The sequence below is a fragment of the Centropristis striata genome, chromosome 3 (assembly GCF_030273125.1).
Source record: "Centropristis striata isolate RG_2023a ecotype Rhode Island chromosome 3, C.striata_1.0, whole genome shotgun sequence".
NCBI classification, from domain to species: domain Eukaryota; kingdom Metazoa; phylum Chordata; class Actinopteri; order Perciformes; family Serranidae; genus Centropristis; species Centropristis striata.
In genome coordinates, this window is record NC_081519.1 from 39,974,247 (window position 1) to 39,998,215 (window position 23,969).

General features: G+C 36.8%; 1 protein-coding gene across 1 annotated transcript in view; it reads left to right on the plus strand.

The window, feature by feature from the left end:
• poc1a (POC1 centriolar protein A) overlaps nucleotides 1-23,969 on the plus strand; it is a 50,679-nt gene that overhangs the window by 9,636 nt on the left and 17,074 nt on the right. The window contains exons 7-9 of the mRNA XM_059329163.1: nucleotides 1,110-1,178; nucleotides 2,727-2,879; nucleotides 23,638-23,892. Of these exons, the coding sequence (XP_059185146.1) occupies nucleotides 1,110-1,178; nucleotides 2,727-2,879; nucleotides 23,638-23,892 (477 nt within the window). The remainder of the gene's footprint in view (nucleotides 1-1,109; nucleotides 1,179-2,726; nucleotides 2,880-23,637; nucleotides 23,893-23,969) is intronic.

The window sequence follows — 23,969 nt, forward strand, 5'->3', positions numbered from 1 at the left end:
GCACACACAAACACACACGCAGGGCATGCCAAAGTCCTGACATCCGCAGGTGATCCTTTTTGGCTCTCACCATGTGTGACCTCACCTCACCTGAGTCTCCGCTTTCTGTTATTGATTGCTCTGCCACGGCCCCACACGCCCACCCCCTCCTCCACACATAGAAACACACACAGACATGCAGCAGCTTCTGTTCTTAATGTACTATTGTTTCCTCAGAGAAGAAGAGATTCTTAAATGTGGATTTATAGACACAAGAAGCACTTAATGCTCTCTAGCACTCATATTCATTGTATATAAGTTATATATAACTTAAGAAAAAAGTGTGTGAAAACACTTTTTATTTTTGTATTTTGCTAGATAGTTTGTTTACTCACATTAAATATTAACACCTACACATTTTGCAGCTATATGTCTTGTAAGAAAACAAACATTGTATTTACCAGTATACACATGATTTAAAAGTACTATGTTGGGTTTTAAAAATGAATGAATGAATGAATGAATGAATGAATGAATGAATGAATAGGCTGAATGCAACATATAGACTGCTCAATTTCATTTTCACAGGGATCGCTTATTTTTTAATGCTGCGACTAACAATTATTTTTGTTATTGATTTGTTTGACAATTTCTGCTTTGTATGTCTCAATTCCTTTTCATTTCAATCATTTTGTCTCTGGATCGTTAGAAAATATATTTAGAAAAACAGCCTAAAAACACAATTATCTAAGCTCAAGGTTACATCTTTAAATTGCTTGTTTTTTTTTTCAGACATTCAGTTTATTTATTTATTAAATTAGTGTCACAAAGAAAATATATATATAACAAGACAGGGAGTAGGTATACAAAGTTGAATGATAGTCTTAGATCAACAATGGTGGAGATTATTTTACAGCACAATTTATCACAAACTTCATAAGGTTTTAATGTCGTAATGTTTATTGTCTGGGCTTGAAAAATTACTTTAAAGATTGAGCAGTTATCAAATTACCTTCTGATTAATTCGTTTGTTTATAAACTAAGTGACTAATCAGTTTAGCTGTGTAATTACTGTTTAATTATCACTTATGTCCTTCATCTCTCTCTGTTTCTCTTACAATTCACTCCAGGGTCCAGTGACCTGTGTGGCCTTCTCCAGGACAGGAGACTACTTTGCCTCTGGAGGTTCTGATGAACAGGTGAAGATTTATTCTTCTAACCCATCCTTAAACATTGACCTAGATATAATCTATTTTCTGAACGGGAGGGAGGGTATAAGCTAAGGGGACAGCTAAACTTCAAGGTCCACCACACACGCACAACCAAAAAGAGCTTTTGTATCAGCATCTACGGAGTTAAATTGTGGAATATGTTAAGTGTGGAAGTACAGAAAAGCCAAAACATAAGACAGTTTAAAAACAATTATAAAGACATCATCTTTACAAAGTACAGAAATTTAGAAAAGCCTCTGTAACATGGACATATGTAGAATGTAATTTTGTAATATACATGGTAATTGTATTCATGTTCATAATGTTTATATATATATATATATAGTAATTTACAATATACATGTATAGGTATTCACAATGTAATTATAAATTGTTTATAGTATATGTATATATATAATTATTTATAATTATTGTATGTGACTATATTGATTATTCATATATGTATTTATATACTGACCCGTTAAGGGGTAGGACTAGATACGTTTTTTTACTTCCTCCTACCCCCTTTCGAGCTTGCAGAAAGTGTCTGTTTTTTTCAATTTTTTTGCTTTTTTGTTTTGTTTTTTATTTATTCATCTATTAATATTTAAACTTGTTTTTTTTTTTTATTGCTTGCATGTTCGAAATAAAGACAATCAATCAATCAATCAATCAATCAATCAATCAATCAATCAATCAATCAATCAATCAATCAATCAATATTGACTGATGTTATATGCCCCCCTCATACCACTGATAGTGACTCCAAAATATTTATATCTACACAATTTATAAAACAACACTAGAAAAGCTGTGTCTCCCTCTCTCCTTCCGATCTAAGGATGAGTTGAATCTCACTCAGAATGCCCCTGGTGGCTCCCTCACAGTCAAGGTGGCTACGAAGAAAACAAAACTTTAATCTCTTTTCATGTATAGTAGATTAGTGGATTATAACGTACCAGGTATGAAATCAATCTGCTGACACTCTGGTTTTGAAAATGAGACCAAACTTTCCTGTCAGTAAATGATGATGTAAATCACTGCAACCATCCTTCAACATGCAGTCATAGATGTGTACAAAAAGATAGATAGATAGATAGATAGATAGATAATAATAGTACAGTATATAATATATATAATATAATATGTAATATTAGATAACAATATAAAAATAAAATGAAAAATATAAATAAAGTAATAATAAGTAAAATAATATGATATATAATAATAGTAATAATAATAATAATAAATAAATAAATAAGGCCGGTATAATAATAATAGTAGTATATTACAGTATATAGTAATAATAGCAATGGCAGCAACAGTATATATAATAATAATAACAGTAATAATATCAATAGCATAGCAAAGTGTCGTGCGTAGATTTAGTGCATAGATTTAGTGCATTTCAGTAATGTCTAGTAGTATGTGACACTAGCTGCAGACAAATTGCACATTTAATCTTTTGTATGCAAGATTATTGGTAATTATTGGTAAAAATGATGGAATAAGCAATGGTTTATATTCACCTCACAGGTAATGGTGTGGAAGAGTAATTTTGACTGTGCTGAAGGAGTTGATGGTGTCAGGCTGCAACACAAAACCACTTCCAGCTCGCAGGCACGACCAGCCAGCTCCACGGCTCACTCCTGCTTTAACTCACATCATCCATCTGTGCTCCGCAGCGAGGTGAGTTCACACAGCTGGAGAAAAACACTGCAAACTGACAACAAATTTACTTTGGTGTCCTATTTTAAATTCATGCAGTTACTTTTTATACTAGACAGCACACAGCACACATCCTTTCCTTTCCCTCACATACCCAAACCCACACATGCACACATTGCTGTGGTCCTTAGTTAATACATCTCATCCATCTGATTTTTAACTGATGAAAACATGTAGTTTTGTCTCTCACTTTGTGCTTCACTGTATGATTTGACAAGGATAATACTCAAGATGTTGTTGCAGATAGTATTTGCTTTGCCTCTTAAACCACTAAGCCAATAGGATGCCCCATATTTCAGTTGATTTTGCTGTTTGAAAAGGTTTGAGGGTTTTTTTTAGCACTATGTGATTATCTGGAACTTTCTGATTTCAAGCCCAAGGATTTCCATAATCATTGCGATTCCAAAACCTTGTGGCAGTAGAGGCTAAAGAACACGTGTAAAATGAAATAAAAACTTGGTGGCAATCAACAGCATATTGATTATTTCAATACTCTCAGAGTTTTACCAGCCTTGCAGCTAAAATATAAAATTTTCTTGAGGGCTGCTCAAGCAAAACTTTCGTGGAGACTTTACAATGATGTAAAAGTGAGGCCATATTGTGTGTTTGTATGCAAGTGCTCACTTTAGCACAACAAAGACTAATTGAAACAAGTATGCAAAAACATTTGCATGCATGCATGGGGACTGGCTCAAAAATAAACATAAAGAAATACATGCACGTGCACAGATGCCCCTCAGTATTTCATGCTGCCAGTGCGTCTGGCTTATTTCCTCCCTGCACACCCTTCCTTTGAAGTCTGCAGTGTGGCCCAAAGCTACATTCATATCTCACATGCATGGCAAGAAATATCGACTTATTCCGGCATCAACACTTTGATATGGAGGACTTTTTTTCATCTTTCTGACCACATGAAAATAATGAAAGATTCATCTATGCTCAGCTTATGACCTTGTCCTTAAATATAGATGGATATGGATTTTATAGACAGATATTTGACCTTACTATGGGTGAATTTTTTTTGTAAAATATGTTTATGTCAGAACCACAGGTACATTCGGAAGCAGTACACATTAAAGATACATCCTTTGGTTACTTTTTCCCCCCCATAACACCCCCCACCCTCCATAGTCCTACAGATATTAGATTATAAAAACAAAATGAACACACATTTTAGAGTGAGAGTGAAAATGAGAGGTATACATAAAGACCGGAAAATTAGATTAGATTAGATTAGATTAGATTCAACTTTATTGTCATTGAACAGAGTACAAGTACTAGGACAATGAAATGTAGTTTAGCATCTAACCAGAAGTGCAGAGTAGTAAAGTGCATGGTATTTACATATGAACACAGAGTATAAATATAGTGCAGGTATGAATTGAATATGCTATAGGATATATACAGTGAGTGAATATGTTATAGAAATATATACAGTAAAGAATGTACAGTAAAGCAGCAGTGCAGGTAGATGAATGGATGGTAATAAATAGTCATAAATAGTAAAAAACAGTCATTAATGTGGGCAGTAAAAATAAATAACTAAAAACAACATGAACAAAAACAGAAACACAGTCCAGTCCTTAATTATTAAGTTTGAAGAGCATGCAAGATGACAGTTCTACCCATAGTAACATGAGCCAGCAAGTAGTAACATCAAGAGTAATGTATCAGAAGCCAGTGCTTCATATGTTCTGTAGTGTCTTCAGTCTAGCTATGTACAGTACTTTATCATAGGTCCCCAAACAGATTCAGATTTACCACTAGACCACCTCAGGTTGTGCTTAATTTTCTTCGGGATCAAGAATAGCATGAAGCTAATAATGAGGCAAAGGCTCTGTAGGTGAAATATAATTAACTATGACATGAATTAGTGCTGAAAGTTATTAGTTAGGGCTGAAATGAGACATTGAAGTAAAGGAAAGACGTCAATGAAAACATTGTTCCTTCAAAAGCAGGTACATGCAGTTACATTTATTTTTCCTTCTCCTTTGAGTTTCTTTTTTTATTACACTTTTGTAACTTACAAACACATTATTGCTATCAGTCTTAATGTCAGTGCAGTACACGTGACACGGACACAGACTCCGGATTCATGCTGTTTTTATTTAATTTGACAACTACTACGAGGTTTGGACAATATTATGAGTCAATAAATGCCAATGTCAGTTATACTTAAAAAAAAAAAAATATTCGAGTGGAAGCCTTCCAGACTTTAAAGCTCATTTTGTGGCTGCATCGCCTCCATTTTCATGACAGTAATTTGATAGAACATCAGTAGTAGTCTCTTGTTGCACTGATTCCACCACACCCTGTATGACTGCTGTGTAAATCTGTCTGAGAGGAAAGTGTAGTTAATCGCACAGTTTCAAGCACAAACACAACTTGAACACTTGATGGAACCTAGCATTCAGTTTAAAGTGTGGGTTCACTTCAGTTATAATCAGACTGACTGCAAAGCTGCTGTTATGAGAATCAATGTCATTTTATTATCAATAAACACAAACAATTGGAGCAGAAATACACCGTAAAAAAAAAAATGTTTAATTCACGGTAAAATACCGGCAGCTGTGGTTGCCAGAACATCACCGTAAAAAATACAGTGAGCTTATGTAAATGTAAATATCAGCAAAAACTGTAATTCATACTGAATAATCCCATAACTTTTAGGATAATTGTGTCTTCATGGTATTTCTCCATTAACTTTATATGAAAATGTTATATTTTTTACAGCAAAACTGTGTGTTTTCTACAGTTTATTGCGGTAGAATTTAAAGTTTTATACTATTCTTTGATTTACAGTAATTAAAAGTATCTACTACAGTGATGTACAATGTTTAATTTTACAACCTATTTCTGATCCAATTTGATTGTTTTTACTGTAACTTCTACAAACATTTTTTTACAGTGTATAAGTGATTTGAATCTATTGAAACGACAGCCCCCTGAGATATATAGCAGCTCATTTTCAAGCTCTCTCACACGCTTTCACCTACAACCCAAGCCCTGAGTTGTTGTACAAGAAAAATTGAAACGTGTATACAGTTTTTGCCGTTTTTGGTAAAAACATGATAATTTAGGCGCTCTACTTTGTTGAAATGTCTAAAGCGTTCCACTCAGTCAATTTCTCGACTGATCGATTGTTTTGGTCATTGCTGACTAACTTTTTTTTTGTTGATTACTAATTCTTTCATGCTTTTTTCATTCTGAATGACTTAAAAAACCCATATTTGGTAGACACAAGGTTAAAAATGGTGCCTTTGCGTTTTGTTTTTGCTTGTTCATGTAGAAACTAGGGAAATTTTCTTTAGTCAAGGATGAGGATGTCACAGTTTCACTTCAGTATACGGTACAAATTATTGCTGCAACAAACAACTTTTTTCATTATTACGGAAAAAAAGTCAGAAAATAGTGAAAAGGGTCCATCGCAGTTTCCATGAGCCAAAGGAACCATCGCCAAATGATTTCCTACTGATATTGATATATTCCCACATTACACAGACTGGAAACAAAACATATACAAATATTTTAATATTTCTTCAATAACAATCATTGGTCAATATTTAAAATAGTTCAATAAAGTTATAATAAGCTGAGGTTACAGAAAGGATCAAACCAAAAGATTCTGACCAAAAGATAAACGATTAGACACAAATAGAAAGTGAGAGAGTGCTGCAGCTTTTAGGAATGTTTAAATATTAAAAGACCTTGTCAGATGTCTCACACACACACACACACACACACACACAAAGGGGACAGAGTGTCACCGGCTGGCAGGGGAACCTCAGGGAATGGTTTGGATTTCAACTCCATTGACTGCTACAGTTTTACTTACATCAACAAGGGCACAGCCAAGGTCCTCTCTCTCTCTCTCTCTCTCTCTCTCTCTCTCTCTCTCTCTCTCTCTCTGTCTCTCTGTCTCTCGCTCTCTCTCTCTTCCTCTCACACACACAAACACACACACACACTTACATACACATACACACTCCATGTCTTTGCTTTCTCTCATTGATCTTTCAGCTACAAGTAAAGATCCATCCACAGTGAAACTGCGTCGCTTTTACACTTTATTGGAAGTCCAGAATAGCATCAGTCTCATAAGGCCAAAGCCAATATTTAATTTTAAATCATTTGGATTTAGAGAATAGAATACTGATGGAAAAATTACAATGGTAAGGTTGTAAATTGTAAATGTAAATTTCTTATAATAATAATAATAATAATAATAATAATAATAATAACTTTCTTTCTATAGCACCTTTAAAAAAGTTCCAAAGTGCTTCACAATAAACATAATGAAAGTAATTAAGATCCAGGATATAAGATATTTAAATTACATAATTAAAATAATTAGTTACAACGAATGCCACCGTTGAAGATCCTGGACAGCAAAAACACGGCCACCTCTGCTGACAAGCCGAGATTTAGAAAGCATGAGCACGGCGCTGCAGCATTCAGGCTAAAGTGCGTCACAATAATTGAGTCGTGATGAAATAAAAGCATGGATGACATTTTCTAAGTCTGCAAAGGAAATTAATGGCCTCACGGTAGTTAGCTGTTTCAGCTGGGCAAAGCAGGGCTGCACCTCTTTAGTCACATAAGCATTAAAAGGACAATTTAGAATCAAAGACAGCACCTACTTGTAGGTTGGGTGCCTTTTCAAATATTATAAGTGAGATTATGAATGCTGTTGGTGCTGGGCGGCTACAGAGGGTGATTATAACTGAGGCCGCACAATATATAGTTTCAGCAGCGACATTGTTATGCATGCACAAATGTCACATTACATGTGCAAGGTCAAGTAAGGGGAATTAACTCAAACATATCAGCTTTTTTGCTGCTTAATGCAAAAGCTAATGCTGGCCTACAAAGTTGTCTCCGGTACTGCTCCTACCTACCTGAACGCCCTGATTCAGACATATGCTACCTCACGACCGTTGCGCTCTTCCAATGAACGGCGCCTGGCTCCCCGCTGGTGGAACACACTACCAGTTCCTACCAGAGCAGGGGTGTCCCTCTCTACCTTTAAAAAACTCCTGAAGACCTTCAGAGAGCATCTTCTCTCCTAGCACCACACGATAATTCTACTGCTCAAAGAATTGTCACTAGCACTTATTGATGCACTAATAGCTCTTATTGCACTATACCTTGATTGTTTGTTTTTACTCTTCCTGTAAGTCGCTTTGGATAAAAGCGTCTGCTAAATGACTAAATGTAAATGTAAATGTAAAAGGAAAACTTGCATGGGGATCATTTTCCAATCCAGTGATTCCCGTTACCTAGAGTCGAGGTAGGCCCATCACATACTATTTTCCACTTCTCAACAGGTGGGGTCCCAGAGGGATCTAATTTGACGGTTTAGGGACGTCCACTTGGTGTGGGTTGATTTGCTCTTAAAGTGCACCAGATGGATACTTTTAACTTTAAAATATACGGGGGGAGCAGAACCTTGGATTTTTTTTTTCCATATGGCCGTATATATTTGAGAAAAAATATATTGCAATGTATTTTTTTCAATATTTTGCTGCCCTAATTATAACTTTAAGTGTTTGATTACCATTGTTTTACCAATATTCTCATGTTAATATTTTCTTACATTGATATATTGGCCCAGTATTTGAAGAAAGTGTTTAAGCAGCATCACTTAAGTGAGTGTGCTTATTCCTTACATCGCCTTCACGATGATTCGAGCAGCGTAAGTGCACTGCTTTTAATGTCCTTTAAACACCTCTTTTCTTTCTGCTGTCCATGGAACCTTCTGGGGGCTTGTTTCTTCTTCTCTGTCTGACTCTGCCTTTCTCTCTCGCTGCTGTGATACCGGACTGTAAATTGAATTTAATAGCTCTTCCACTCGACAGCCGTTATTACAGACGTGCCTCAAAGGGTGATTAGAAAATGGGCAGTTGGACCATGGGGAGAGTGATGATTAGTGCAATGGATGAAGCATGTTCTCTTCTTCTGAGAACCGCTGTTCTTGTAAAACCCCACTGAGCCCTTTCTCTTGGAAATATGCTTTTTTTTTTCAAATATAGCTGTGTGAAGCTTCATCACTTTACTTGACATAAAACAAGGTTTTTGTGGACAGGACTCCAACTAGCAACCTCCCCGTCACCTTTAAGCTCCATTACCCAGAATACAACAGTGCATACAGCTCAGGACAGGGTTCTCTCTGCAGAATAATAGTTGAGAATAATGTGTAAAGGTCGACTTGTACAGGAGAAGCTGTGAGAAGTGTTTTCCAAAAGTAGGAAGCAGGGTTTTCTTAATTCAGTAATTTATTTTTCAACTACTGCACGCTATAATTCTGCTTATGGAAATGCACCAGTGTAGTGAAACCGAAATATGGTCTTAAACTGATTACTCTGTATTTCTGTGCATGCATTTAAACATAGTCAGTGTGTAGCTGGAAATATTTCTTTCTTTTTTCTTTATAATTTCACTTGAAACTGTTCTTAGGTAAATAAGAAAATACTCTAATTTGTCAAGAAGTTAATACAAGAATAGGCTTCACATGTGGTTATGTCATAGTCTCTTTATTTATTGGATTACCAGATAACTTGCTATATCCTGATATACATTGTTATCAAGATATGAAATGACTAATCCAACAATAATAATACACATTCTTTTGGCTTTGCACATGTTAACTGCTTCTGTTACCAAATAAATATTTTGACTGCTACTAGCATTATTCAAATAAGGCTCTAATTATATACAGCAAATACAGCAATACTTTATGTACACACACACACACACACACACACACACACACACACACATTGACCTCATTAACCTGAGGGAGTTCCCGGCAGTGACATTTCTTTCATCCTCCTTTTTATAAGTTGTCATCTGCCGGTTGTTGTTACAGTTAAAGTAACGGCATTAGCTGCACCTGGAAGTGCCAGCTTCCTAGATTTTCCTATTCATGTATTATTTATCCTTTCATAATTTATTATTAATTCAGGCTCTTTCATCTCTCATAAACTGCTGCAGGTCTCAGACACGTGTTGCCTGAGAGGAAGCACAGAGGAGAATAATGTCACCAGCTCGCCTAAACGTGTTCGCCTCTTCCTTCTCTCTTGGAAAGAGTATTCAAAGGCTATATGAGTTTAAAAGGACAGCATAAAACAGAAGAATCTTAACTTAATTAATTAGGACGATTAATTACGAGCTTTGATGCTCGCAGTACTAAAGTGTAGAGATAAGGGGAATTAATCGATAAAGCAAAGTATTGTGATAATGTGCTTTGCAATATTGTATTAATGCTGATATTTTATATTTATTCATTCCAATATTATATGAATTAGTAATATTGCTTTTGATTTTTCAGTTCACTAGATGGTGCTGAGTAAAGATGTTCTGTTTCATTTTGATTGATTTATTAATTAGCAATAATTACTGCATGTGATGGGATTTTTGTACTTTAGTTTGTATGATTTGTTACTGACTAGAAATCAGTGAGATTCTCATTTATTTTTCATAAATTAATGTTGTTGCAGGTAAAAAAACAATAACAAAGCACTGTCGTGATGATTATAATACATGTTTCCCAAAAAGTTAATAACATTCTACTGTGATTTAAGGTTTATTCCTCTCATTTCAACATGTAGACCTGGTCTGTATGTAAGAGCAGCTCATATGTTGCCTGTGTCTCATGTTGTGTTGTTCATATGATATGATTAATAATTAGGAAGATAAGAAGCTAAAAAATATTACCGTACATACTGAATGGCAACTGCAATATTGGTACAAAAATAAATAAATGAGATTATTTTCCCCTATTGTTCAGCCCTAACTCTAATGTAGACGAAGTGGATCTAATGTGCTGTTACTGACTTATTTTCAGAGAAGCAGAATATAGTAAACAGGATGTTCTTTCTGAAAGCAGCCATGAAAGGAGTTGTGTAACACGACTGCTGCTCATATGTCCAAAAGCCAGAAAAAAACTAATTAAAGACAAGCCTCTGTCAGCCTTTGTTCATTCAAAATTACACTTAATGTGCAAAATTGGAATCTTTATATCAGAAATTGGCAGTTGTAGGCTAAATCCAAAAAAAACCCATATACCATGGAAAACACCGTCAAATGCAATATATAAAATATTAAGGAGCCTCATGAAAAGGTTAATACGGTAAGCCTAAGACTAACCACTCTAAACAAGGCAAATAAAGTGGAGGCTTTTTTTTAAGCAACTGAATAAGCTTTGAATCCAAACGTTAACTGTCGTCCAAGTGGCATAAATATTGCTGTAACGCAGTTTGCCTGCCAGTTTTTCGACATCATGGTAAAATTGATACAGAAAAAATACATACAATACACATTATAATTAAAACTCTCTCTCAAAAAAAAGAAGAAAAATACAGTACTGTGCAAAAGTTTTAGGCAGGTCCAAAAAAATGCTGTAAAATAAACATCCTTTTAAAAATAGAAATGTTTATAGTTTATTTCTTATCAATTAACAAATGAACAGAAGAAAAATCTATATCAAATTAAATATTTGGGGTGATCACCCTTTGCCTTCAAACCAGCATCAATTCTTCTAGGCATTTTTTCACACCTGCCTAAGACTTTTGCACAGTACCGTATAACATCATTAAATGTGTGATTTATCAGAGCGCAGTTGCATCAGACTGCATTAGTTTTAACTTAATTATTTGGCAAATGAGTGTATTTTCTACACATTTTGTCCAGAACAGCATTTAACAACTACACTGCAAAAAAAGCCAACTTGTAGTTTTTGGCCTAAACAGTGATTTAAGTTGGTAAAACTTGGAAATATAAATGATTGACATTTAGGGCAATAATGTAAGTTAGCACAACAAAGGAAGCCAGTTGTCTGCTCAAAAACAAGTTGGTGAGTTGTTGTTACTTATATCTTTAAGTTGGGGTTCACAACAAGGGACAATAGTTCTGCTAACTCTTATTTCTTTGTTGTGAAATTCGGTCATTAGCAAAAGCTAGCGGCTAACTGATGCTAGCGGCTAACTGATGCTAGCGGCGCTGCTTATTACAGCTACAAGAGTAGACATTAGCGTATCAATGCTAACTCAAAATTGTGGTCGTAACATTAGCTGACATTTCATAGCGGTGTTACAATCCTGCCAATTCAGCACATTGCAGAACTTAGCAGAAGTAAGGATTAAAAGTTATTATAACGTATAATTTAAAAAAATTTTTTAAAAAAGTTAGTACAACTTACAGTTGAGTTGACAAAAATCTGAATTCAGAGTTGAGCAAACTCAATAACAAAACTTAAAATATTTAGTTTAATTGTCCAAATTAAAATGTTATGGAAGTTTGTTGCCTTGAAATTTTGAGTTCACCCAACTTTTCTTTTTTTGCAGTGCACAGCTGAGACTCATGGGATATTTGGTATGTGAATGCTCGCAAAACAATCAGTGTTTTATTATTAAAATAAATAAAAATCCAGCCAGTGCAGCAGTAGATACCCATTAAGCTGATGATATTTATATTCGTAAAAAAACCACAGGCCTCGGTCAAGATAATTGTGGGCTGAGGGTTGTGGTACAGAGGCTGGCGGGCAGGACTATAGCCCCCCTAGTCTGTTTAAATCGTCTAATGTGACCAAGGTGTTAAAAACCATCACTCCTTTCTGTGCCGAACATCGAGTGCTACTCACAGCCGCCTTTGGCTGTAATTCATTTTACCAGTTAGAAATTGCATAATGAGACAGTAATGCTGTGTTTATTCATACGGAGGCAAAGGCCACCCATGGCTGCTGCCCTCTCAGGATCAAATCCACAGGGATTTCATAAGTAGCTAATTTGATATGCTGATCCTTTAATGTACTTGGATGTGAAGCTCCGTGATAATTTGGCAGTGATGGGCACTATACCAGGAACACGTTGGCCTATTTGTTAAACACAATGAGCCAGCTTTAAAATGAGGTCTCTTACACCTAAACATCGAGAGTGTGTGTGTGTGTGTCTGTGTGTGTGTGTGTGTGTGTGTGTGTGTGTGTGTGTGTGTGTGTGTGTGTGGTTAAGTCAGGCTGTCTCTGTGCTCAACACAGTAAATCTTTATGTGCTGCTGTTTTGGGGTGTGTGAGAATAGATGCATCAATGTGTGTGTGTGTGCGTGCCAACCAACCATTGCTGACAGGCAGATCAGCTCTCTCTGATCACATCCGCCCTAATCCCTCCATCCATCCCCTTCTCAACCCCCTCCCCCCCTTCCTGTCTCTAGCTCCACATCTGGGTCTTTCTCCCACTCACGTGTGCAGACAGACGAGCTGCACACTCACAGCAGGCTTCCCTTTACAGCTCAACACACACACACACACACACACACACACATCACTGCACAGCTCGGCTCAGCTTTAGGTTGTGGATTGGAGAGCGGGGAGGCAGTTCTGCAGTAGCTGTATGAACCTCTCTCTCCTTCACCATTATTTTATCCATTCACACGAGCTAAAAGGCTGCTATAACTGCACTATAGCAGACCGAACTTTACCGCCACTCTGCTTAATTAAAGAATCAACAAGCAGTGAAACAATCCACGAGGATGTATTGCACTGACGACTGCAGTTTTTGATACAGTTTGTGATTGCGTGCGTTGTATCTTTACGGTGCTGGTATGGAAAGGCAGGTGGTACTGCTCTGACAGCAGGAGCTGAATGCATTTGACAGCAGGGGATAGAGAGAAAGGCAGGGGGTGTGACAAGGGAGTGCTGAAGACAAGATAGCAATGGAGTTAAAGAGAGCCTAATGGTCTAGTGGAGCGAGAGAGCATCAGTGAGAGGGAGAGGGAAAGGTAGAAAGTGGGAAGACAGGGTGAGCACGTGAGCCAGCCAGACAACATGAGCACACTGCAGACAAAAAAAGCAGATTGAGACGGGCAGCAGAAGCATGGGAGAATAATGAAAATCTGAGAGCCATTAACGGACACCTGTTCATCCTTGTTACATGAAAGACAAAGAGGGACATTAAAGGAGAGATGGGGTTCAGGGAAGAGGCAGACAAAAGAGTAGCAATGGAGGTCGTTCAACAAAAAAAGAGGGGAAGCAGTCGGTGAGGAATGGAAAATGAGAGTGAGAAGTTGACTAAGTAGCCTTAATAAAAGGGTTTAGTGAGGAACTCCCTCCCCTGTCTGTCCTGCAAGCTATAGCCGTGGCCAGAAGCATATGTCAGAGCTGAGTCACATCACAGGCTTCATTCATCAAAAAGTCACAAGTAATTTGGTATAAAATGTTTGCTCTACTGTAATTAACTGAGATGTCAGCAGTTGGTGAAAAGATTTGTCTACATGTTATGGTTATATTGTAGCACGAACGCACCCTCACTCCAGCTGAACCTGAACAGAGAGAGAGATTGTTTGTTATATATTTGAATCGGTAGTTTAACCCATAAGAACCCACAGTGACACGCGTGTAACAAACACTTTAAATCTTCTAGAATCTTAACTCATTAAATCCCTTAGCAAGACTGTCACTGTGTGACTGTAGTAGCTCATTTCAAAAAGCTTTTTTTTGTTACTAGGCTAAGTTTAAACCCATTTAACAATTCTAATTCTAATCTAAGTACATTTGACCAAATATAAACAAAAAATAATCCTATCCTATCCTGTCACAACTTCGATATATGTTGTGGAGATGCTAAGAAAAAGGCAAATTTGTGTTTCTGTGAGCAGAAAAGGTGTCTCCTTTATTTATTTTAAAATAAGAAATATCATAAACATAGCTTCCATAAACGCCCAATCTAACATATATGCCATATCACAGATCTTTGACATTTAGGGGTAGATTTAAAAAATAAAATAAAATAAAACATCATTAATGTGTTCTATGTGGTTCACTTGGTCTGTGTTATATCCCCCATAATTTTACTTTTAGGATTAATGGGTCTGGGTTCTTATGGGTTAAGCTCCAGCTTGATGGATCGTCTTAGCTTTCAGAATGTTTAGATCAGTTGAGTTTTTCTTCACACTGTATAATAATGTATGGCAGAATGCGGCTTCCTCTGTAGAAGAACAAGATCTATTATCACCAGCTGTGCTATGAGTAATATAAAGGGAAGGGCGGGCCTGAGTGATTGGTATGAGTTTACAGTTAAACACAGACCTTATCCTTAAACAGTCAATTTAAACCTCAAGGCATGTTAAATAGGGACAGCTGGTGTCAACACACATTTTACTCCTGAATCCGTGTTGTGCAAATTATCGCATTCTGGTTTAAAACATCACTGTTCGCCGTTTGGTGTAACTTAAATTCCTCCTATCCTAATCATTTTGTAATAATGTTGATGAAATCCTATAAAAGTGTGCCAGTGTCTCAGGTAACACTATCCTCAAGAGGCCTTTCTATTTGCAGAGTTTTCAAAGCACAGGTGTAACTAATAACTTTAATTATGGCTGTTAGATGTGCCAGTGTACATAATACCAGAGCTCTGGCACTAGTGCAAGTACATGAAATGAAGCCATCATTAATGTTATTAGTTACACCTGTGTCTGACATGGTGCATAATGAGTAAACGACCTGACTCGTAGTGTTTCTCAACTGGAAACTCTTACTGTTACTATTGTAGCCGTCGCTACATTAAACCCAGCTGAATGCAACAAGTTGTTAAAAAAAAAGTCAGATATCCAACAGCGTTCCCGGAGCCGCACAGTGTTTCAAAATTAATTCAGTGAGTTTCGGTAGACGCTTGTTGTACAAGAGGTTACACCTGAACTCTCACTACATCACCCTGCTGCCTGCTAGCAGTGTCAGTGATAATCAGCTTGATTATCTATTGCAGGGGTGGGCAATTAATTTTCCCAAGGGGACACATAAGATACTGCGAAGGTTGCAGAGGGCCAGACCAAAACTCGGAACTAAATTTTGCTCAATATTAAATTAATCGCTTTATGAAAAGCAGTAAATTATCTGGTTTTGAGCTGCTGCTGGTAAGAATACACGTAATGATAAGACTATGTTAATGTGGAGCAAGTCAAATATAGTAGTAAAAATAGTAAAAACTCCAACCATTATCTCACTTTCCATTTATTTTAAACACATCATACATTTAAACCACAAAAACAATAAAGGGCTTGTATGTTATGCAGTAAACCAGCAATTTATTAACTTTATGCAAAAAGCAATAAGTGTTTTTCACACTCTGTTTTTTGTGGAACACATTTCTGTGCAGGTGCGTATGCATGTACGCATATACAGTACAGGCCAAAAGTTTGGACACACCTTCTCATTCAATGCGTTTCCTTTATTTTCATGACTATTTACATTGTAAATTCATCGAAACTATTAATGAACACATGTGGAATTATGTACTTAACAAAAAAGTGTGAAATAACTGAAAACATGTCTTATATTCTAGTAAGCAAAGGGTGGTTACTTTGAGGAATCTAAAATACAAGACATGTTTTCAGTTATTTCACACTTTTTTGTTAAGTACATAATTCCATATGTGTTCATTCATAGTTTCGATGCCTTCAGTGAGAATCTACAATGTAAATAGTCATGAAAATAAAGAAAAACTCCACTGTCCAAACTTTTGGCCTGTACTGTACGTAAATCGCCTTCAAAGTACTGCAGTTGTATTGATTTCTAATCTCTGGGTCACCTCATGTGGGCTGGACAGGGAGAGCCAACGGGCTGGATGTGGCCCTCGACAGGTCTGGTCTACTGTTAACTGGTCTTTAAGGTGTATTTCTTCTGTTGGTTTGCCACTTTTACCCACAAATCCCTCTGTTAAGACTGAAATTGATTGAGGAACCACTGGAGTTTAACACATCTCTCCGTCTCTTCATATGCTTTTATCATCTCTCTTTACTCTTCTACTGTATTCTCAGAAATGCTCAGGTGGGGAACCTACTCTCTGTGTGCAGAGTGATGAATGGTTTTCTATGCAGCTTGCAGGGTGTATTGATGGCTCGCTGTGTCAGACGAAGAGTTTAATTTGGGCCTCAGGAAATTTTCCACTGTTGGTTTTTCCACTCCAGGTGATTCATCAGGAGGGTGGTTACCGTGTGTGCTGTGTTTGCATGCGCGCGTGTGTGTACACTTGTGCCTATCAGGGTTTTCCCTGGCTCCCCGTAAGACTACGACGGTACAGAACGTGTTGATTTTGCACAACAATATATTGTTTTAGCATCAATGTCGTTATGTACACATGTCACATTTCAAAGGACGGTATGTAGTCGGAAACATTTTACTGCTTTATTGCAAGTGACACCTAGAAAAGTTTACTTTTTCATGACTAAACTGAAAGACAAACAGTTTAGTCATAGTATCATCATTCAGTTTAATTTGGCAACATTTTGATTGTTAATCATGCAGCGAAAAAACACTTGCTAACAAGTGATTTGTGTGAATGTTTTTAATGAGTGTAGAAGATTAAAAAAAACTGTCAAAACCAGAAATTGTTATGATAGGAAAATGCTACATTTATTTTTTGAAAATGTTCCGGTTAAATAATTTTATGTTTTTTTTTGGTTTGCTTTAAAAGGGCCCCATGCAAGAACCACTCGTACAAATATATTTGTTCTTAATTGGCCGGTGCATATAATTTAGGGAGACTTGCCGATGCACCAATTTCCTTGTGTTTTGAGTTTTCTCTGAGGCACAAACACAATAAATGAGTGGTCCAGACGTGTTGTAGGAGTCGTGTGCAGTTTTTCACTAATGTACTGTATATTTCATTACTTGGAAACAATTTCGAGTTTGAGAATCCTGTCAAAAAGTGGGAGAAAGTTGAGATAAAAATACGAAAATGTTCTTGCATTGTTTCAGCTCAATGTTTATTTCACTCAGCTTTTCAGGACATCAACAGAAATACTAGCAGGCAGGCAGGGTGTGTGTGTGTGGGGGACCAGTGCTTGCTGTGTGTTTAAGCAGCTGTTTTAATGCAAAGCTATAAGTCGTACTCTCAACAAGAGTTAATCCAGTCTTGGTGGAGCTTGTAGGCTCAGCAGAACTGCTCTATTGTATCCTCTCTCTGTCTCTGTCTCTGTCTCTCTGTCTGTCTGTCTTTGTGCTGCCTCCATCACAAGATCAAAGCAGGCAACCAGAAGAGCAGAGGAATAAAGCTATAGTAGAAAGCAGAAATAAGAACCTGCTGATACGGTTTTTTATTTATCTTTTAGTTTATAAGGTTTACAGGAGAGCTACTGGTGATGCTATAATTCACATTAAAACAATTGAGAGGAACATTCATTTTTTTATGTTTTTGGCAACCCTTGTGGGCAAAAGTGTTAGTGCTTCCATGAGCAAAATCGCCTTTAACCCATTGACGCCTAAAACGCCTGTAAAACCTCTGGGTGATTTTAAAATAACCCCCTAAAACCTGAAGTTTTTCTGGAAATTCAACAGAAGTGTCAACGCTTCTACTAAATAATAGTTTTTCCAGCCTCTGTAGCAGATAGAAATTAAATTCAAAAAGTATTTGAGAGCTTATACAAATACTACAAAACGAGGTATCCGCTTTTCAGGCTTCAATGGGTTAAACACAGCTGTGTGCTGAAATGGCTTAGAAATGAGCTCTGTGGGAAAATATTTGTTTGAATTGAGTAACAGATGATTCAGCAAGTGGAAAAATCCTGAACAAAGCAGTAGAGTTGCTGGATATTGACACCTAATTACAATTTTAGTAATAGTCTTATCATTACGTGTATTCTTACCAGTAGCAGCTCAAAACCAGATAATTTACTGCTTTTCATAAAGCGATTAATTTAATATTGAGCAAAATTTAGTTCAGAGTTTTGGTCTGGCCCTCCGCAACCTTCACAGTATCTTATGTGTCCCCTTGGGAAAATTAATTGCCCACCCCTGCAATAGATAATCAAGCTAATTATCAGTGACACTGCTAGCAGGCAGCAGGGTGATGTACTCAGAGTTCAGGTGTAACCTCTTGTACAACAAGCGTCTACAAAAACTCACTGAATTCATTTTGAAACACTGTGCGGCTCCGGGAACGCTGTTGGATATCTGAGTTTTTTTTAACAACTTGTTGCATTCAGCTGGGTTTTATGTAGCGACGGCTACAATAGTAACAGTAAGAGTTTCCAGTTGAGAAAGACTACGAGTCAGGTCGTTTACTCATTATGCACCATGTCAGACACAGGTGTAACTAATAACATTAATGATGGCTTCATTTCATGTACTTGCACTAGTGCCAAAACTCTGGTATTATGTACACTGGCACATCTAACAGCCATCTATTTTCCCTGAATCTTTGTGTGAGGAAAGCATGGCACATACTTTTTTACTTTTACATTTTTACTGTGATATCCTTAAAAAAAAGACGACGCTCATCAAAATAGAGGTGATAAAATTGTAATTAGGTGTCAATATCCAGCAACTCTACTGCTTTGTTCAGGATTTTTCCACTTGCTGAATCATCTGTTACTTAATTCAAACAAATATTTTTTCCACAGAGCTCATTTCTAAGCCATTTTAGTATGAAAAGTATTTGAAAGGAAGGCAGAAGGTGAAAAGTTGATCCCGTTATACTAATTATATTCTAACAATTTAAGGTTAGAAAATACCTGCATCAGTGATAAGCTCTGCATGATTTCACAAGCTTATTTATAAGCAAATAGCATGCAGAGTGACTGGACAGCTTCTTTTCTCCATATGAGAAATTGCCCATCTTTTGCTCAGTCTGGGCATGCACCATGTAATGTATTGAGATCACACTGAGTACTGAACAGACTGCAAGTTGGTGGCAAAATGCTGAAGGGCATCGAGTTCCTCTTCTGACATTTTCTTTCTCAGAAATTGCAATTGATTCTCGCCGGGTGATCTCATTTTCACATCTTACACTTTCTAGCAGAGCTGACTTTCCTACATCCAACCTCCTGTTTTATTCTTTGTCACTTTTATGCTCTAAAGGTTTTGTATCAAGTGTTAATCATGTACATACAATTTCAGTCAAGAAATGTGACATTTAGTTAAATATCCTGGTGTGAAATTTCTATGTTTATTGTTTTATTTTGTCAGAAGTGATGTCATAGCCCGTCGTACATAACAATAATCATAATAATAATAATAATAACTTTATTTTTATAGCACCTTTTAAAAACAGCAGTTTACAAAGTGCTTCAACAGAGAGCAGTTAATTACACAGAGAATGATGCCATAAGGCTAAAAATAATTCTTACAGTACAAGAAAAATAATAAGAGAACAAGGAACAATCACAAGACATTCTCAGATACACAGGAAATAAAAGGTAAAAAAGGAGTAAAAAGGGAAGAAGTAAAAATGAGAGGTAAGATAGAGAGCATTACATAAAAGCAAGTCTATAAAAGTTGGTCTTAAGAAGTGATTTAAAAGAAGTTAGTGACTGCGCGCCTTCTCTCCTTGGGCAGCCTGTTCCAAAGTCGGGGCGCTCTGATGGAGAAAGCCCGCTCACCTTTGGTTTTAGTTTTGACTTAGGAACCAACATAGTCTCACAGAAATCCGTGAAATAGCCACAGATTTCGCTTAACTCAAAATCCGTGGAATAGCCACAGAATCGCTCAAATTTCCGTGAAACTGACACGGATTTCGCTACAATGCAAGTTAATGACAGTCATATCCCGTGGCTATTGGTTTGTTCCAAGTCACGTGACTTTTAAGGTCCCAGCAGTCAGAACAAAAAACATGGCGGACAGTTCTCTCATTTTTAGTGAAAAATCAATATTTTGACTTAGTTTCTGCATAAAAATGGATTTTGATCACATTTCTAGCGAGAAATATATGTTTTATTTTCTAAATCTTCACTCAGTGAATGTACATAATCACTTTGTGGTGAAGATCTCGCCAGAAAAATATGACTGTCATTAACTTGCATTGTAGCGAAATCCGTGTCAGTTTCACGGAAATTTGAGCGATTCCGTGGCTATTCCACGGATTTTGAGTTAAGCGAAATCCGTGGCTATTTCACGGATTTCTGTGAGACCATGTTGTAGGAACGGTCAGAAGGGCGCCACCCGAGGATCTAAGGACGCGGGTCGGCTTGTATGGAGTTAATAATTATTTTAAATAGCTAGGAGCCAGACCTTAACCCATTGAGGCCTAAAACTTCCTGTAAAACCTCTGGGCGATTTTAAAATAAGCCCCTAAAACCTTAAGTTTTTCTGGAAATTCAACAGAAGTGTCAACGCTTCTACTAAATAATAGCTTTTTCAGCCTCTGTAGCAGATAGAAATGAAATTTAAAAAGTATTTGAGAGCTTATACGTATCCGCTTTCCAGGCTTCAATGGGTTTAAGACTGAAATCTGAAATCGGGGTGATGCGATGTCGTCTGTTTAAAAAAATACTGCAAGGAAACCCTGGCTGCTGTACTGTATCAGTATGTATCAGCCCTGTGTGTGGCGGATGTGTAGAACCAGGTGACAGCTGACATCTCCGCTCATCTGGCTTCATTTAGGAACAGCACAGTTTGACACTCCAGTCTTGAACATGCTTAGCCAAGTGTGAATAAGTTTCCCGTTGCGTGGCGATGAGTAAAACAGTTGTCTGAGACGAGATGTGGTTGTCTCAGAACAGATGCACACCCTTCTTCACAACCAGACAGAAATATAAAGAAATCCTATAGATGTGTGTGCACACAGCTTTTTAGTCACATAGACATGGTGATGGAGAAATGTGGTCACTGACCCTCTTATGTTTCTGTCTGAATTAATCACAACGCAGACAGACTGACTGGGAACTTGTGTGTGTATGAGAGTGAGAGAAAGAGAGAGTCGAGACTAGTTTCCCTCTTTTAACTCCAGAGCCCTTCTCTGCCCTACAAAGCAAAAAGGCAGTAACTGCATTTTTGGTCAAAAATTAGTTTTTATCATTTTCATGACTTTCAAGGCATCCTTTGTTATGTGACAAAACATCTTATCTCAAATGTGTCGTTTTGGAGAAAAATGGTAGTCGTTTGTACAGTAACTAAACGGCTGGATTACCGGATAACTTTAAAGTCATTTTTCTCAGTTCTGCACTCTGCGTAGTTACTGCCTTTTTGCTTTGTAGGGCAGTTCTGAGGTCCCTGTTAAAAGCTCCTTAACGGAAACAAGTTTCATTCAACAATTGAAATTGAGGTCTCATTTTGATGTTTTTTTTTATTTAGAGTTGAAATCGTGGCACCCCTAATCTCTACCGTTTTTTTCATTCATAAGGCCCAGTGTCACGAGTCAGAAATTTTTCTCAGAAAGCTTTACAGTCTGTACAGTATTCGACACCATCTATCCTTGAGACAGTTCAGTTCAGATAAGGTATGTGTGACTGTGAGTGTGTTAAAAATCAATATCAGTTTAAGTGTATCCTATATTTAGAATACTTTTTGCTACTTTACCTTTCTGTCAGACAGGGAAACTGAAGCCGTTATATTCATCTACGCTTTCATCAAAACCACCAGACTCCATTGACAAAAACAGTCAAATTTTACATGGGAGTTACTTCAGTAAAAGTACAACAGTATCAGCATCAAAATGTACTCAAAGTATCAAAAGTAAAAGTATTCTTAATGCAGAATGGCCCCAATCACATTGTTATATTTATTCTAAGTATATCATTATATGAACATGCGTAATCATTTCAATCATTAAATCTTGACCTGAAAAATTGATTTATTTAAGCAGTGTTTTAAGTTTGTAGAGATAGAGCTCATTTTTATTGCTTAATATACTGTAATAAGGTTTAATTAAAAAAGAAAAAAGGTCTTATCACTTTTCATTCATCATTTTCTTTTAATGTTTAATCTCGACCTCAAAAGTAACTAAAGCTGGCAGCTAAATGTAGTGGATTAAAAGTACAATATTTTCTCGAAAGTATATTAGAGTAGAAGTGTAAAGTCATATGTGTATAAATACTCAAGTAAAGTACAATAACCTCAAAACTCTGTGTTAGTACAGTACTTGAGTAAATGTACTTAGTTACAATCCACCACTGGAGATACTATTCTTCTGTTACCTCGATCAATTAATTTGTTGGTGTTATTGTGTTACTTTGATGTTTTGAAGGGTAAGTCACACAATAACTCAATATCTCTTTTTTTTTTTTTTTTAAAACATGTGTTTATTAGATTTTTGTTTGCAGATTACAGCTAGTCAAACAAGACATTATTACATGCAACAAAGCAAACTTTTTCTCCCTATTCTCCCTCCCATCCCCTCTTCCCCTCGCCAAATAAGTACAAGAAAAACACAGTAAACCTATAAAAAAAATTAAAAAAAAGATGTAAATAAAGCAAAAATTAAATACAAATAAATAAATAAATAAAAACAATAAATAAAAGTAAATAAAAAATAAAAAACATACATACATAACAATAAAGAAAAAACAACAACAAAACATATTTCTATATATACACATTTAAATTTAGTTATATAGACAAATACTGAAAATAGTTATAACTCAATATCTCTTTAATGAAAAAGAAAGATTTGCACACAGTATGTACAGTAGTGCGGAGCAACAGTTGGTGGTAACTGCGAGATGAATATCATTGTAGTCATAAAACATTTTGAGTCACAAGTCTGTGGTATCGACACCATAAAAATAGATTTCAACAAAATTCATTGCTCACAAAGATTCAAGTATGTGTGGAGACCAATTTTTAAAAGAGTTGTGGTCTCGGAGTTAACTGAGTTACAACCCTTTTTCATAGTTTCAGCCTTTTTCTTTCTGATGTAACACTCAAGTTGCACGAAATACAGAGATGAGTTATTTGAAGCGCATCAGAGTCCATCTGAGTTTCTCACAACTCTTCCTCCTTTCTCTCTGTTTTTAGGCCTCTGAACCATCAGAACACTTTAACGGACAGGACTCCCACGCAGCTGCCCACTCTCAGAGCGGCAGCCACAGCAGAGCGACACATTCCCACACCCACAGACACCTCAGCACCAGCTCCGCCTCCACCCACCACACACAGACCCGGGGTTTAGCCCAGGTTCAAGCCCAGTCCCAGGCCTCAGATGGAGGGGTCCCCCACGGTCTAGCCAGCACCCTGGAACACATCATAGGTCAACTGGATATTCTCACTCAGGTAAGCAGAAGATGTGTTAATCTCTCGTGACAAAGAGCATGCATGGCGCTTTGGCTGTGCCGCCCACTCACACTGTT